The sequence below is a fragment of the Eublepharis macularius genome, chromosome 19, assembly GCF_028583425.1.
Source record: "Eublepharis macularius isolate TG4126 chromosome 19, MPM_Emac_v1.0, whole genome shotgun sequence".
NCBI lineage: Eukaryota > Metazoa > Chordata > Lepidosauria > Squamata > Eublepharidae > Eublepharis > Eublepharis macularius.
The window spans coordinates 25667109-25681686 of NC_072808.1; the positions used below are offsets into that span (position 1 = coordinate 25667109).

At 51.6% G+C, this 14578-nt stretch overlaps 1 protein-coding gene across 3 annotated transcripts; it reads right to left on the reverse strand.

Moving 5' to 3' along the window:
- Positions 1–289: 289 nt before the first annotated feature.
- On the reverse strand, positions 290–14286 carry LOC129346065 (uncharacterized). 3 transcript variants are annotated; one of them, XM_055003333.1, is made up of 7 exons: positions 14193–14286; positions 2373–2438; positions 2079–2246; positions 1683–1748; positions 1387–1554; positions 991–1056; positions 290–862 (listed from the first exon to the last, which is right to left on the reverse strand). In XM_055003333.1, the coding sequence occupies exons 1-7, from the start codon at positions 14236–14238 to the stop codon at positions 579–581; spliced, it is 864 nt and encodes a 287-aa protein (XP_054859308.1). In that variant the 5' UTR covers positions 14239–14286; the 3' UTR covers positions 290–578. The 3 variants fall into 3 exon arrangements, 1 of the variants encoding a protein (XP_054859308.1); XR_008598692.1 differs by lacking the exons at positions 290–862; positions 991–1056; positions 1387–1554; ... (1 more) ...; positions 2079–2246; positions 14193–14286 and adding exons at positions 5034–5432; positions 5636–6306; positions 7807–8044 and having other exon boundaries at positions 2285–2438; XR_008598693.1 differs by lacking the exons at positions 290–862; positions 991–1056; positions 1387–1554; ... (2 more) ...; positions 2373–2438; positions 14193–14286 and adding exons at positions 3137–3214; positions 5034–5432; positions 5636–6306; positions 7807–8044.
- Between the last annotated feature and the right edge of the window lie 292 nt (positions 14287–14578).

A 14578-nucleotide genomic window follows, 5' to 3' on the forward strand; every position in this document is an offset into this window, starting at 1 on the left:
ACACTTTGCCGGCCCAGGCTCCCCCAATGTACTTCAAAACAAGATGAAGATGACCTGGAGCCCCTCTATCTAAATGACCCGCTGTAATTTAGAAGCAAGGCGAAAGACCTTGCACACCATTATGTGTCAATTTGTGCTAATTAACTTAGTGTTCTCCCCCTTTTCCCAGAAAGCGAAACTCCAGCCAGCCTTCAGGGAGTTATGGAAAAGAAAAACTAAAGCTTTCCCTGAGGAGGCTTTTAGGAGCTTTCCAAAGAGCCTGAGTCGGGTTCATGTTCTTAACGGCCTGGTTTCAGAACCAAACACCCCCAAATTCTACCACACTCCTCTCTCACCGCAACTGCCCCAGTTGATGGCTGGATGGCTGCGGGTGACAAGAAGAACACAATAACTGTCAGGCGAAGAAGGTTCAGGACTTCAGGGCCTGAGAGCCTGGACAGCTTTATTGAGCCCTGGAAGAAGATGCAAAGGGAAAGAGGTGAGAATCACTCGTTTGGGGGAGGAGCCCTCCTTCCTCAAGTGGCTGCTCACTGGGGCTCTTTCATATACGTCTTGGAAACTGAATCCCTTCCTCCTGTTTAGGAGCCCCAAGAGGGGACTGGTTGTGGATGGTCGCGGGTGCCATTTAGCTCTCCCCGGTGCCTGCTCAGGTAGTGGGCCAAGTAGTCTTGAATGGCCAGGGACGTGTAACTACCTAGATAGTCCATTTCAGTTAAAACTTTCCGGAAAGCGTCTTCCAGGAAATCGGCTGTGATCTCAGTCCAGCTGTTGGGCACTGCGAACAGGCCCCTCAGGAAAGAGCAGTGCCCTGTGTAGTCCGCTGGATCCAGGACTACAACGTTTTGTTTCAACTTCGGGCTGCCTAAGGAAGACAAAAAGAACACAACGGGGTGAGAGGTGAGGGAAGGTAATCGAGTGTGGTTGTGGAGTGCCAAAAATGCCTCCCAGACCCGGAAAAATGAGGGACGTGCCTTGATGGCAGACCATTACCTGCATCCCTGCTGGTGTCCTCCACGGCCTGGTTGTCCAGGGCGCTCCCATTTGGTTTCTGGGTGGCTGCGGGTGACAAGAAGAACACAATAACTGTCAGGCGAAGAAGGTTCAGGACTTCAGGGCCTGAGAGCCTGGACAGCTTTATTGAGCCCTGGAAGAAGATGCAAAGGGAAAGAGATGAGAATCACTCATTTGGGGGAGGAGCCCTCCTTCCTCAAGTGGCTGCTCACTGGGGCTCTTTCATATACGTCTTGGAAACTGAATCCCTTCCTCCTGTTTAGGAGCCCCAAGAGGGGACTGGTTGTGGATGGTCGCGGGTGCCATTTAGCTCTCCCCGGTGCCTGCTCAGGTAGTGGGCCAAGTAGTCTTGAATGGCCAGGGACGTGTAACTACCTAGATAGTCCATTTCAGTTAAAACTTTCCGGAAAGCGTCTTCCAGGAAATCGGCTGTGATCTCAGTCCAGCTGTTGGGCACTGCGAACAGGCCCCTCAGGAAAGAGCAGTGCCCTGTGTAGTCCGCTGGATCCAGGACTACAACGTTTTGTTTCAACTTCGGGCTGCCTAAGGAAGACAAAAAGAACACAACGGGGTGAGAGGTGAGGGAAGGTAATCGAGTGTGGTTGTGGAGTGCCAAAAATGCCTCCCAGACCCGGAAAAATGAGGGACGTGCCTTGATGGCAGACCATTACCTGCATCCCTGCTGGTGTCCTCCACGGCCTGGTTGTCCAGGGCGCTCCCATTTGGTTTCTGGGTGGCTGCGGGTGACAAGAAGAACACAATAACTGTCAGGCGAAGAAGGTTCAGGACTTCAGGGCCTGAGAGCCTGGACAGCTTTATTGAGCCCTGGAAGAAGATGCAAAGGGAAAGAGATGAGAATCACTCATTTGGGGGAGGAGCCCTCCTTCCTCAAGTGGCTGCTCACTGGGGCTCTTTCATATACGTCTTGGAAACTGAATCCCTTCCTCCTGTTTAGGAGCCCCAAGAGGGGACTGGTTGTGGATGGTCGCGGGTGCCATTTAGCTCTCCCCGGTGCCTGCTCAGGTAGTGGGCCAAGTAGTCTTGAATGGCCAGGGACGTGTAACTACCTAGATAGTCCATTTCAGTTAAAACTTTCCGGAAAGCGTCTTCCAGGAAATCGGCTGTGATCTCAGTCCAGCTGTTGGGCACTGCGAACAGGCCCCTCAGGAAAGAGCAGTGCCCTGTGTAGTCCGCTGGATCCAGGACTACAACGTTTTGTTTCAACTTCGGGCTGCCTAAGGAAGACAAAAAGAACAACGGGGTGAGAGGTGAGGGAAGGTAATCGAGTGTGGTTGTGGAGTGCCAAAAATGCCTCCCAGACCCGGAAAAATGAGGGACGTGCCTTGATGGCAGACCATTACCTGCATCCCTGCTGGTGTCCTCCACGGCCTGGTTGTCCAGGGCGCTCCCATTTGGTTGCTGGATGGCTGCGGGTGACAAGAAGAACACAATAACTGTCAGGCGAAGAAGGTTCAGGACTTCAGGGCCTGAGAGCCTGGACAGCTTTATTGAGCCCTGGAAGAAGATGCAAAGGGAAAGAGATGAGAATCACTCATTTGGGGGAGGAGCCCTCCTTCCTCAAGTGGCTGCTCACTGGGGCTCTTTCATATACGTCTTGGAAACTGAATCCCTCCTGTTTAGGAGCCCCAAGAGGGGACTGGTTGTGGATGGTCGCGGGTGCCATTTAGCTCTCCCCGGTGCCTGCTCAGGTAGTGGGCCAAGTAGTCTTGAATGGCCAGGGACGTGTAACTACCTAGATAGTCCATTTCAGTTAAAACTTTCCGGAAAGCGTCTTCCAGGAAATCGGCTGTGATCTCAGTCCAGCTGTTGGGCACTGCGAACAGGCCCCTCAGGAAAGAGCAGTGCCCTGTGTAGTCCGCTGGATCCAGGACTACAACGTTTTGTTTCATCTTCGGGCTGCCTAAGGAAGACAAAAAGAACACAACGGGGTGAGAGGTGAGGGAAGGTAATCGAGTGTGGTTGTGGAGTGCCAAAAATGCCTCCCAGACCCGGAAAAATGAGGGACGTGCCTTGATGGCAGACCATTACCTGCATCCCTGCTGGTGTCCTCCATGGCCTGGTTGTTCAGGGCGCTCCCATTTGGTTGCTGGATGTCTGTGGGTAACAAGAAGAACACAATAACTGTCAGGCGAAGAAGGTTCAGGACTTCAGGGCCTGAGAGCCTGGACAGCTTTATTGAGCCCTGGAAGAAGATGCAAAGGGAAAGAGGTGAGAATCACTCGTTTGGGGTAACACATAAAGTAAAATATTTAGGAATAGAACTTACTGCTAAAAATATTGATTTATTCAAGAACAATTATGAAAAGCTATGGCAACAAATAGACAGAATGGAAATAAGTTGAATTTGTCGTGGCTGGGAAGAATAGCAGTAATTAAAATGAATGTACTTCCACGGATTATGTTTTTACTGCAAACAATACCAATAATAAGAGATAATAAGCAATTTGACAAGTGGCAAAGGAAGATATTGGAGTTTGTATGGGCAAGGAAGAAGCCCCGAGTGAAGATGAAAGTTCTATGTGATGCCAAAGAAAGAGGGGGACTACAATTACCAAATATAAGACTATACCATGAAGCAACATGTCTGGTGTGGCTCAGGGAATGGATGTCGTTAGAAAATCCTAAACTCTTAACACTTGAAGGATATAGGAAACTCTTTGGTTGGCATGCGTACTTATGGTATGATAAAATCAAAGCGGACTCTATGTTTCTGCATCATTATATTAGACGAAGCCTCTACACGGTCTGGCAAAATTATAAAAAATATTTAGACGAAGGTATCCTGACGTGGGTGGTGCCATTGGAAGTTATTGACCTGAGAACAATTTACAACAGAGAGGAATGTTTGCCATATAAGGAGGTGTTGAAAATGGAGCAAAATATGATTAAGCTTAAAACAGGAGACGAACTATCCTCCCACTATGGATGGTTCCAATACAGACAGATTAAAGGCTTATATGACATGGATCGTTCAAAATCGGGGTTTAAGTGGAAAAATTCTGAATTGGAAGAAAGTATACTACAAGAAGGCAAGAAAATGATTTCTAAAGTTTACAAGATTTTGTTAAAATGGTATACAGAAGATGAAACTGTTAAAGTCCAGATGGTGAAATGGGCCATAAATTGCAATAGAGACATAACAATGGAGGCATGGGAACACTTGTGGAAAAATACATTGAAGATATCGACTTGTACCAATATCAAAGAAAATGTCTACAAGATGATATATAGATGGTACCTAACGCCGAAGAAAATAGCATATGGGAACAATAAAATGTCAGATGTGTTGGAAATGTAAAAACCATGAAGGTTCATTATATCATATGTGGTGGACCTGTGAGGTAGCAAAGCAGTTCTGGGGAGATATTATAGAAGCTATGACTGAAATTTTACAAATCCCAATAAATAAGAACCCACAACTGCTGTTGTTAAACCTAAAATTAGAAGAGATTCCCAGGCAACAAAGAACTTTATTATTCTATATGACAACAGCGGCAAGAATTTTATATGCTCAGAAATGGAAGACGCAAGAAGTACCATCTATTGAAAATTGGATACAAAAATTGCTGTACATGGCAGAAATGGACAAAATGACGAGAAAGCTGAGAGAACAGAATCCAGAAGAATTTTTTAATGACTGGGGGAAATTAAAACAGTATTTGGAAAAGAAGTGGGACGTAAAGGGAGAATTATGGTTGTTAGATAACTATTAAGCTTACAGAAAGGAAGAGATACTGATCTTTACAAGAGAAGAGAGGAGATAAGTTAGAAATATAATGTAATTGATAGTTTGATGTTAGGTTTTGCTTAATTTAATATATATTATCTATCTTAGTAGAGTATTAAGACAGTTAAGAATAGAAAAGCAGATATAAGTAGTAGATTTAGACAGCGGGTTGGAAAACTGTTGGAAGTCTTAGATTAAGGGGGGAGGGGAAAGGGTGGGAGAATATGGAAATGAGGGTTTCAATTGAAAATCTGTAATATTAATTTTTACTCACCCAATAAAAATTTCTTTAAAAAAAAAAATCACTCGTTTGGGGGAGGAGCCCTCCTTCCTCAAGTGGCTGCTCACTGGGGCTCTTTCATATACGTCTTGGAAACTGAATCCCTTCCTCCTATTTAGGAGACCCCAGAGGGGACTGGTTGTAGACGGCAGTGAGTGCCATTTAGCTCTCCCAAGGGCCTGCTTACGTAGTGGGCCAAGTACTCTTCAGTGGCCAGGGACATATAACTATGTAGACAGTGCATTTCAATTACAACCTTCCCGAAAGCATCTTCCAGGAAATCTGCTGTGATCTCAGTCCAGCTGTTGGGCACTGCACATAGTCAGGAAGGAGCCGTGCCCTGTGTAGTCCACTGGATCCAGGACTACAACTTTTCTTTGAACTTCGGGCTGCCTATGGAGGACAAAAAGAACACAATGGGGTGAGAGGTGAGGGAAGTGCCAAAATGCCTCCCAGACCTGGAAAAATTAGGGACAGGCCCTGAAGACAGACCATTACCTGCATCTCTGTTGGTCTGCTCCACTGAAATATTTGACATTTGTCAAAATCTCAGACCTCTCTTGCTAGTGTGGCCGGGGCCAGCCTGAGCTACTCACCTGTAGCAGAAGGAGGGCTTGGCTCTATCTCCCGTAGCATGTCCCAAAGGTCTTGAAACGGTCTGAAATTCGCTAAAGTCAGATCAATCAGGTGGCTTTCGAAAAACAGGCTTTGGTGAACGGCAGCAGATCTCATCATCTGATCAAAAGACCGTTTCATCATCTGGAGCACTGCGGTGACCACTTTCTCTGCATGGGCCTCCAGAGTGTCGATGGGCACCCTGACCTCTTGGAATGGAAACGGAAGCCGCGAGAAGTGGGGAGGCGACCTGTGTGGCTCTGGGGGGTTCCTCCTGCAGTCCCCAAAAGACAAGTCTGAGCTCAAGGGAATCCTGTGCTCCAGAAAAGCTGCAAAGTCCTCGAGCACTTCTTCCACAACCTCCACACTTTCAGAGGCCATCACCAGTGCTCCTCGAAAGGCCACTGGGCCCCACGCTCGGAAGGCATCATCAGTGCGGGGGCTGTGGTTCTGGGGGATGTCCGTCACCCAGGTTTCTTGGTTTGGGGACTCTGGGAACCTGCATCTCGGTTCGTCTCCTCCACGGCCTGGTTGTCCAGGGCGCTCCCATTTGGTTGCTGGACGGCTGCGGGTGACGAGAAGAACACAATAACTGTAGGGCGAAGAAGGGTCAGGCCTTCGGGGGCTGAGAGTCTGGACAGCTTTCTTGAGCCTCGGAGGAAGATGCAAAGGGAAAGAGGTGAGGATCACTCGTTTAGGGGAGGAGGCTTCCTTCCTCAAGTGGCTGCTCATGAGGGATGTGCCCTGACGACAGACCATTACCTGCACCCTAGCTGGCCTGCACTACCTCAGCTCCTCGTGCAATTGCCCCCGTTGATGACTGGATGGTTGCAGAAAGACTTGCGAAATAGCTTGTAGCGAGGCTCTGAATCCCTTCCTCCTATTTAGGAGACCCAAGAGGGGATCTCCGAGGATGTGAGAGCAGAAAGGGAAATCCCTTTCCCCAATCAGCCCTGTCCCCAGGACTGGCTCCACTTTCCTCCTTTCTGTCCCTTGCCCCCGTCAGGGACTGGCCCCCCTTTCTTGCCCTTTTTACTGCCTGGCTCCTCCTCCTCGTCTTCCTGGCCCCAGTCTGGGTTGCTACAGTGAACCAGTATGGCAGCTGAGCTGAGGATGTCCGTTTCCCAAATTCCACTCCTCCACAGCGGGCAGCCACCAAGGAAGACTCTGCAGGTGAAGGCAAGGGCAATCCACCTCTGCCCAACACTTGCCTCGAAAGCTCTTGCCGGGGTGGCCATCACTCAAGTGTGTCTTGACAACACACACAGACACACACATTCATCCACAGACATCACTTTTGATACTTGGTGAGGGGGTTACCCTCTTTCCTGCATATTTGCAGCACCGTCAGACCGGTGACTTGATCTGTTGGACTTTTCGATGGGGAGTGGAGCTTGGATCTCAGATAAGAAGGAAATTAGCAACTAAACCAAACAGCGGACAGAATAAAATGGCCTCTGCCTAGCATCTCAACACCATCAATCCTGGCTTGACCTCACGGGGAACCATATTCCATAACAACCATGGAGTCCCTGCTCGGGAAAGACTCGGGGGGCCAATCTCAGTGAATGAGCAGGCCTCTCACGGGAACAAGAAATCCTTTAAGGAACTGGTTGAGAGGATTCCAGCAAATCGAGCATTGCTCCTGCCAACAGTCAGAGTACTGGTGTGTAAGTGTCCCCCATTCCCCCATTCAGTATACAGGAGCGCAAGTCTCCCCCTAGCCACTGATGGACCATGGCCCGAGGAACCAGTCCACGAACCACGGTGGGTTTGTGAGTGGTCTATGGTCTGTGAAAATCGATGGACCATGGTCTGACGGTCTGTGGAGTTTTCCCTGTCTGTGCGCATGTCTAAGTTTAGCTTTCCCGTCTGCAAAAGGAACAGTAGCTCTGTGTGGTATTCCCTGTTTCCCCTTTCCCCTGTTCTTAGAGCTCACAATTGGGTGGAGAGTCGGTATGCCCTGCAAGGTTTTTTTTTTCCAGAGACCCAGATATGGTGCCGTCTTCCTCACACACCAAATCCTCTTCTGGCTACTCTCGGACTCCCTATACAGTCTGCATTTGTTCATAAACGGTCACCACTTCCTGATCCATTATGGGTTCATCCTTTCTCATGCTTTTCACCCCTTCGGCCTCTTCCTCCTCCTCACCTATCAGTCAACGGCATTTTTGCCGAGATCATCCTGCAGCATCTCCATTTAAAGGGCGGCTCCTCGGCTGCTTCACACTCATTGGCGCATTGGAACAGCATCCAGGAGGTAAGGCAGCTCATGTCGCGAGCATAGCCGCATCACGTGAGCGCTTAGAAACCTATATGGAGCTTGAGTACTAAAGCTGCACCCCAACTTTCCACGCTAGCACTCCACAAACACAAAACCCTTTCCAATTGGTTCAGGGGGGCAAGCTGGGCTCATAGAGGGGTCACATGAAACTGCTAGGCCCTTCTATGGAGCAGCGATGCTGGGGCTGCCCCTCCAACATCCCACCCTAGCCCCCCATAAACTCAAAACCCTTTCCTATTAGTCCAGGGGGTGAGCTGAATGCATAGAGGGGTCACATGAACCTGCTAGGCCCTTCTGAGGAGCAGGGGTGCTGGGGCTGTCCCCCAGCTTCCCAACCTAGCCCCCCATAAACTCAAAACCCTTTCTTATTAGTCCAGGGGGTGAGCTGAATGCATAGAGGGGTCACATGAACCTGCTAGCCCCTTCTAGGGACTCGGATCAGAGGTGCCCCCTAACATCCCAACCTCACACATTGTAAACCCAAAACTCATTTCTATTGGGTCACATCAACCTGCTAGTCCCTTCCAGGGAACAGAGGTGCTGGGCCTGGCCCCCCAACTTCCCAACCATAAAAATCAAAACCCTTTCCTATTGGTCCACAGAGGGGTCACATGGACCCGCTAGGCCCTTCTAAGGAGCAGGGGTGCTGGGGCTGCCCCCCGGCATTCCACACTAGCACCCCATAAACTCAAAACCCTTTCCTATTAGTCCAGGGGGTGAGCTGAATGCATAGAGGGGTCACATGGACCCGCTAGGCCCTTCTAAGGAGCAGGGGTGCTGGGGCTGCCCCCCAGCTTCCCAACCTAGCCCCCCATAAACTCAAAACCCTTTCCTATTAGTCCAGGGGGTGAGCTGAATGCATAGAGGGGTCACATGGACCCGCTAGGCCCTTCTAAGGAGCAGGGGTGCTGGTCCTGCCCCCCAGCTTCCCAACCTAGCCCCCCATAAACTCAAAACCCTTTCCTATTAGTCCAGGGGGTGAGCTGAATGCATAGAGGGGTCACATGGACCCGCTAGGCCCTTCTAAGGAGCAGGGGTGCTGGGCCTGCCCCCCAGCTTCCCAACCTAGCCCCCCATAAACTCAAAACCCTTTCCTATTAGTCCAGGGGGTGAGCTGAATGCATAGAGGGGTCACATGGACCCGCTAGGCCCTTCTAAGGAGCAGGGGTGCTGGTCCTGCCCCCCAGCTTCCCAACCTAGCCCCCCATAAACTCAAAACCCTTTCCTATTAGTCCAGGGGGTGAGCTGAATGCATAGAGGGGTCACATGAACCCGCTAGGCCCTTCTGAGGAGCAGGGGTGCTGGGCCTGCCCCCCGACATTCCACACTAGCACCCCATAAAACCAAACCCTTTCCTGTTGGTCCAGGGGTTGAGCTGAATGCGTAGAGGGGTCACATGGACCCGCTAGGCCCTTCTGAGGAGCAGGGGTGCTGGGCCTGCCCCCCGACATTCCACACTAGCACCCCATAAAACCAAACCCTTTCCTGTTGGTCCAGGGGTTGAGCTGAATGCGCAGAGGGGTCACATGGACCCGCTAGGCCCTTCTGAGGAGCAGGGGTGCTGGGCCTGCCCCCCGGCATTCCACACTAGCACCCCATAAAACCAAACCCTTTCCTGTTGGTCCAGGGGTTGAGCTGAATGCGTAGAGGGGTCACATGGACCCGCTAGGCCCTTCTGAGGAGCAGGGGTGCTGGGCCTGCCCCCCAGCTTCCCAACCTAGCCCCCCATAAACTCAAAACCCTTTCCTATTAGTCCAGGGGGTGAGCTGAATGCATAGAGGGGTCACATGGACCCGCTAGGCCCTTCTGAGGAGCAGGGGTGCTGGGGCTGTCCCCCAGCTTCCCAACCTAGCCCCCCATAAACTCAAAACCCTTTCTTATTAGTCCAGGGGGTGAGCTGAATGCATAGAGGGGTCACATGGACCCGCTAGGCCCTTCTGAGGAGCAGGGGTGCTGGGGCTGTCCCCCAGCTTCCCAACCTAGCCCCCCATAAACTCAAAACCCTTTCCTATTGGTCCAGGGGTTGAGCTGAATGCGCAGAGGGGTCACATGAACCTGCTAGGCCCTTCTGAGGAGCAGGGGTGCTGGGGCTGCCCCCCAGCTTCCCAACCTAGCCCCCCATAAACTCAAAACCCTTTCCTATTAGTCCAGGGGGTGAGCTGAATGCATAGAGGGGTCACATGGACCCGCTAGGCCCTTCTGAGGAGCAGGGGTGCTGGGGCTGTCCCCCAGCTTCCCAACCTAGCCCCCCATAAACTCAAAACCCTTTCTTATTAGTCCAGGGGGTGAGCTGAATGCATAGAGGGGTCACATGGACCCGCTAGGCCCTTCTGAGGAGCAGGGGTGCTGGGGCTGTCCCCCAGCTTCCCAACCTAGCCCCCCATAAACTCAAAACCCTTTCCTATTGGTCCAGGGGTTGAGCTGAATGCGCAGAGGGGTCACATGGACCCGCTAGGCCCTTCTGAGGAGCAGGGGTGCTGGGCCTGCCCCCCGACATTCCACACTAGCACCCCATAAAACCAAACCCTTTCCTGTTGGTCCAGGGGTTGAGCTGAATGCGCAGAGGGGTCACATGGACCCGCTAGGCCCTTCTGAGGAGCAGGGGTGCTGGGCCTGCCCCCCGGCATTTCACACTAGCACCCCATAAAACCAAACCCTTTCCTACTGGTCCAGGGGTTGAGCTGAATGCGTAGAGGGGTCACATGGACCCGCTAGGCCCTTCTGAGGAGCAGGGGTGCTGGGTCTGCCCCCCAGCATTCCACACTAGCACCCCATAAAACCAAACCCTTTCCTATTGGTCCAGGGGTTGAGCTGAATGCATAGAGGGGTCACATGGACCCGCTAGGCCCTTCTGAGGAGCAGGGGTGCTGGGCCTGCCCCCCGGCATTCCACACTAGCACCCCATAAAACCAAACCCTTTCCTATTTGTCCAGGGGGTGAGCTGAATGCGTAGAGGGGTCACATGGACCCGCTAGGCCCTTCTGAGGAGCAGGGGTGCTGGGCCTGCCCCCCGGCATTCCACACTAGCACCCCATAAAACCAAACCCTTTCCTATTTGTCCAGGGGGTGAGCTGAATGCGTAGAGGGGTCACATGAACCCGCTAGGCCCTTCTGAGGAGCAGGGGTGCTGGGCCTGCCCCCCGGCATTCCACACTAGCACCCCATAAAACCAAACCCTTTCCTATTTGTTCAGGGGGTGAGCTGAATGCGTAGAGGGGTCACATGGACCCGCTAGGCCCTTCTGAGGAGCAGGGGTGCTGGGCCTGCCCCCCGGCATTCCACACTAGCACCCCATAAAACCAAACCCTTTCCTGTTGGTCCAGGGGTTGAGCTGAATGCATAGAGGGGTCACATGAACCCGCTAGGCCCTTCTGAGGAGCAGGGGTGCTGGGCCTGCCCCCCGGCATTCCACACTAGCACCCCATAAAACCAAACCCTTTCCTGTTGGTCCAGGGGTTGAGCTGAATGCATAGAGGGGTCACATGGACCCGCTAGGCCCTTCTATGGAGCAGGGGTGCAGGAGGTCCGTTCCTGTCCCCTGGGGTAGTGCCATGACCTGACAGGTAGTGCTTCCAGGGGCTAGGGGTGGGTCTTAGGCCCTAGAAGGGGACAGGGCACCTGTCACCCTTTCTTAATTTATTGAAAAGGCTTTAGAAAATTTCATTATCACATTACAGAACAGGTAAAGATTATGACAGCAGGAGACGGGCAGGGCAAACAATTCAGAAAGGGGGGTTTCTAACCTCTGCCTCCGCAACCGCCTTCCCTAGCCCGCCCCTCCTCCGGTAACCTTGCAAAGCAGTCTGGCATTGCAACTGCCTTCAAGGTCAGAAAAACTGCCACAGACCTCTTCTGGGACACATTTTTTTACAATCCCAGGATGTATTCAAATCCATTCCAGGAAACCCTGTCACGTTTTTCTGATGATCCAAAGTGGCCCTCTATTTCTTCTTCTTCAAAGTCTGATTTGCCGAGCTTAGCGGTCTCCATGTTCACTCCCGTAGCAGCAAACGCAGTGGCAAAACTCTGTCGATGGTAGTCCATCACACCAAACAGCATTCACCAATCTTGCCTGGCGACAGATCTGAGCTGCTCTCTCATTGTGGGGCAAGCCCGCAGCTGAGAAAGGGGGTATTTTCCGTCCTCTTGCAATGCCGTTCATGCCATCTATCGCAGGAATCCCAGTCGGAACCACCTCTTCTGGGTAGATTGATTGGCTGACCCAGCCTGCTTCTCTTTGTTCCATCAGGAAGTATCATATGCACAACCTCATATCTAGGAAACGTCACTTGACCCAAGATGACTAGTGGCCCGTTGACTCCAGATACTGTCTGTCTTATATGTGAGGCGGGGCTGGGAGAGGTAGTCGTGTGTGAGGGCAGCTGCCTGCTTCCATGCGGCACCAGCGCCACCACTGCCTGCAGTCAGCTCAGACGTGGCTCCGTTGCCCATCAACCACCGAGGGCCCTACAGCCCAACAGACCATGTGTGGAAAGCTGGGGGAGGAAAGAGCTGACACCCCCCAACATCACCATTGCAGTTCTTGGGTCTGTTAGTTAGTTAGTTAGTTAGTTAGTTAGTTAGTTAGTTAGTTAGTAAGTAAGTAAGTAAGTAAGTAAGTAAGTAAGTAAGATCTTTGCAGATGTTATTGTGTCATTATTCATAATATTGCCCTTCCTATTGAGTTAGTAACCTTATGATTATAGTATTTGTATTATTACTTCTCATTATTATTATCATTATTAATATTGGAGTAATTGTTGTGTTTATAGTTATTAACGTTCTTATTGCAGTTCTTCTTTGTCGTTTGAATTATTAAAGTGTTCATTAATTTTTTTGAACTGAATTATGAAAGACAAATGACAAGTAATTTATACCACCCCATAACTGATACAAACTGCCAACCCAAGGTTCTGTTTTTGAGTTTAAAAAGCCTCCAGAAAATCTTTGTTCAGAAACAGGAACTATTAGCAAAAAAGAGGCGTCCTTTAACTGCCATCTTTCACACCATCTCACTTAGCTTAAAGAGGCCCTGTTTAAAATTGTTTATCCCCGTGGGGTGCGGCAGCGGCAGCAGAGGCTAAAGGCCGCAGCTGCTCCAGGGCAGGGCAGGGCCCCACCTGGGATGGCCCCCGCAGGACCGAATGCCAGGCTAGGCTGGAGAATGCCAGGATGGGCTGGACTTCTCCCTAACATTTAGTTTTCGGCGTCCAAGGCTTTTTGAAACTAGGTTTGCAAGGGGTTTTGAAATCAGGAGGCACTCAGCCAGGTGAAATGCTCCCCGCAACCTGAGGGCTGGACCTCAGAGAGAACTGGGCCCGTGCCGGCTTACGCATCCAGCCACAAGTCATTGCACTGAGTTGGCAAGTAATGCATATTCACGTGTGGACCAGCCTGTGCGAGAGGGGGATGAAATGGCACCGCCGTAGCTGTCAGTGACCGTTCTTTGTTCATTGGGTGTGAAGGCGAGGAAGGTACGTGCCTCAGTTTCCTTTTCCAAAATGGCAGGCTTTCCAGTTCAACAACGGTTTTCCCTCCCAGGTTTTCTGGAAAAGGCCCTGCCTCTGTTATTGCTCGATTCCGGCCCTTCGGCTCATGCTTTTAAAATATATCAAGCTTTTCAGGTTCTTCTACCTCATCCGTTGAGGAGGGATCGCAAACTAAAATCACCGCAAGGAATGCTCATGGGCAAGGCACATAAGAACACGACAGTCCGTTTGTGTAGTTCCCCTTCATCACGAAAACACTGTCTGCAGCATTCTCTCAGCTGCACTGCGAAGCAGCTTGGTGCTGGCAGAAAGCAGCCCCCTCCTCCGCCCTGCCTCTGCTGAGAGCGCTGGCAGAGGCTGTGTGGGACACAACGGTCTCATTGCTGCAGCTGTCTGGTGGGCCGGGCAGCCGCCCCCATCTGCGCCCCTGCAGACTTTGGGAAAGCTCCAGCGTACCACTTCATTCCCTTGTTCACTGTTTATTGAGACCCCACGCCCCCTCACAGGGCCACTCCAGCTGCAGAGAGCTCACATCACCTGTTCAAACAACCCTCCCCACTGGGGGCCCAACTGGCCCTCTGAGAAACGCAGGAGTGCTTCAGGGCCGTGCACGATGATGTCCCTTCCGGGAGTGATGTCTCCATGCCACCCTGGGAGCACGCCAGGAGGCTTCTTCCCACAGCTTTCCCCCTCCCCCTGCGGGCCTGGTGAGGGGGGCGGGGACAGGGGATCCTCTGCCCCCACCAGGGGACCCGGCCGCCCTACCTGTGAAGGATGTCTGGCTGAGCATGACTGGTCCAAGGCCACCCATCAGCTTTCTATGGCAGACTGGGGGGATGGCGTATTAGGGAAAGACGACCGGTTGCTGTAAAGCTCGCATGACATGTTGCCTGCCTTGAAGACAACCTGGGCCGGGATGTCCCGATTCTCTTCCCTTTGGAGCTGCAGCTCCCTTCGGCATCCTGAGGGTGGGGGCCAGTTTTCAAACACGTTGTACTGCTTTCTTGAGGGGAGAGGCCTGCCGGAAAGAGAGACCGTCCGCTTCTGTTGCAAATAGCAGGAGGGGAGGGGGGGGGAGACCTGGAGACAACCTGGGCCAGATGTTCCGATTCTCTTCCTTTTTAACTCTGAAACACTCACAATCATGCTGA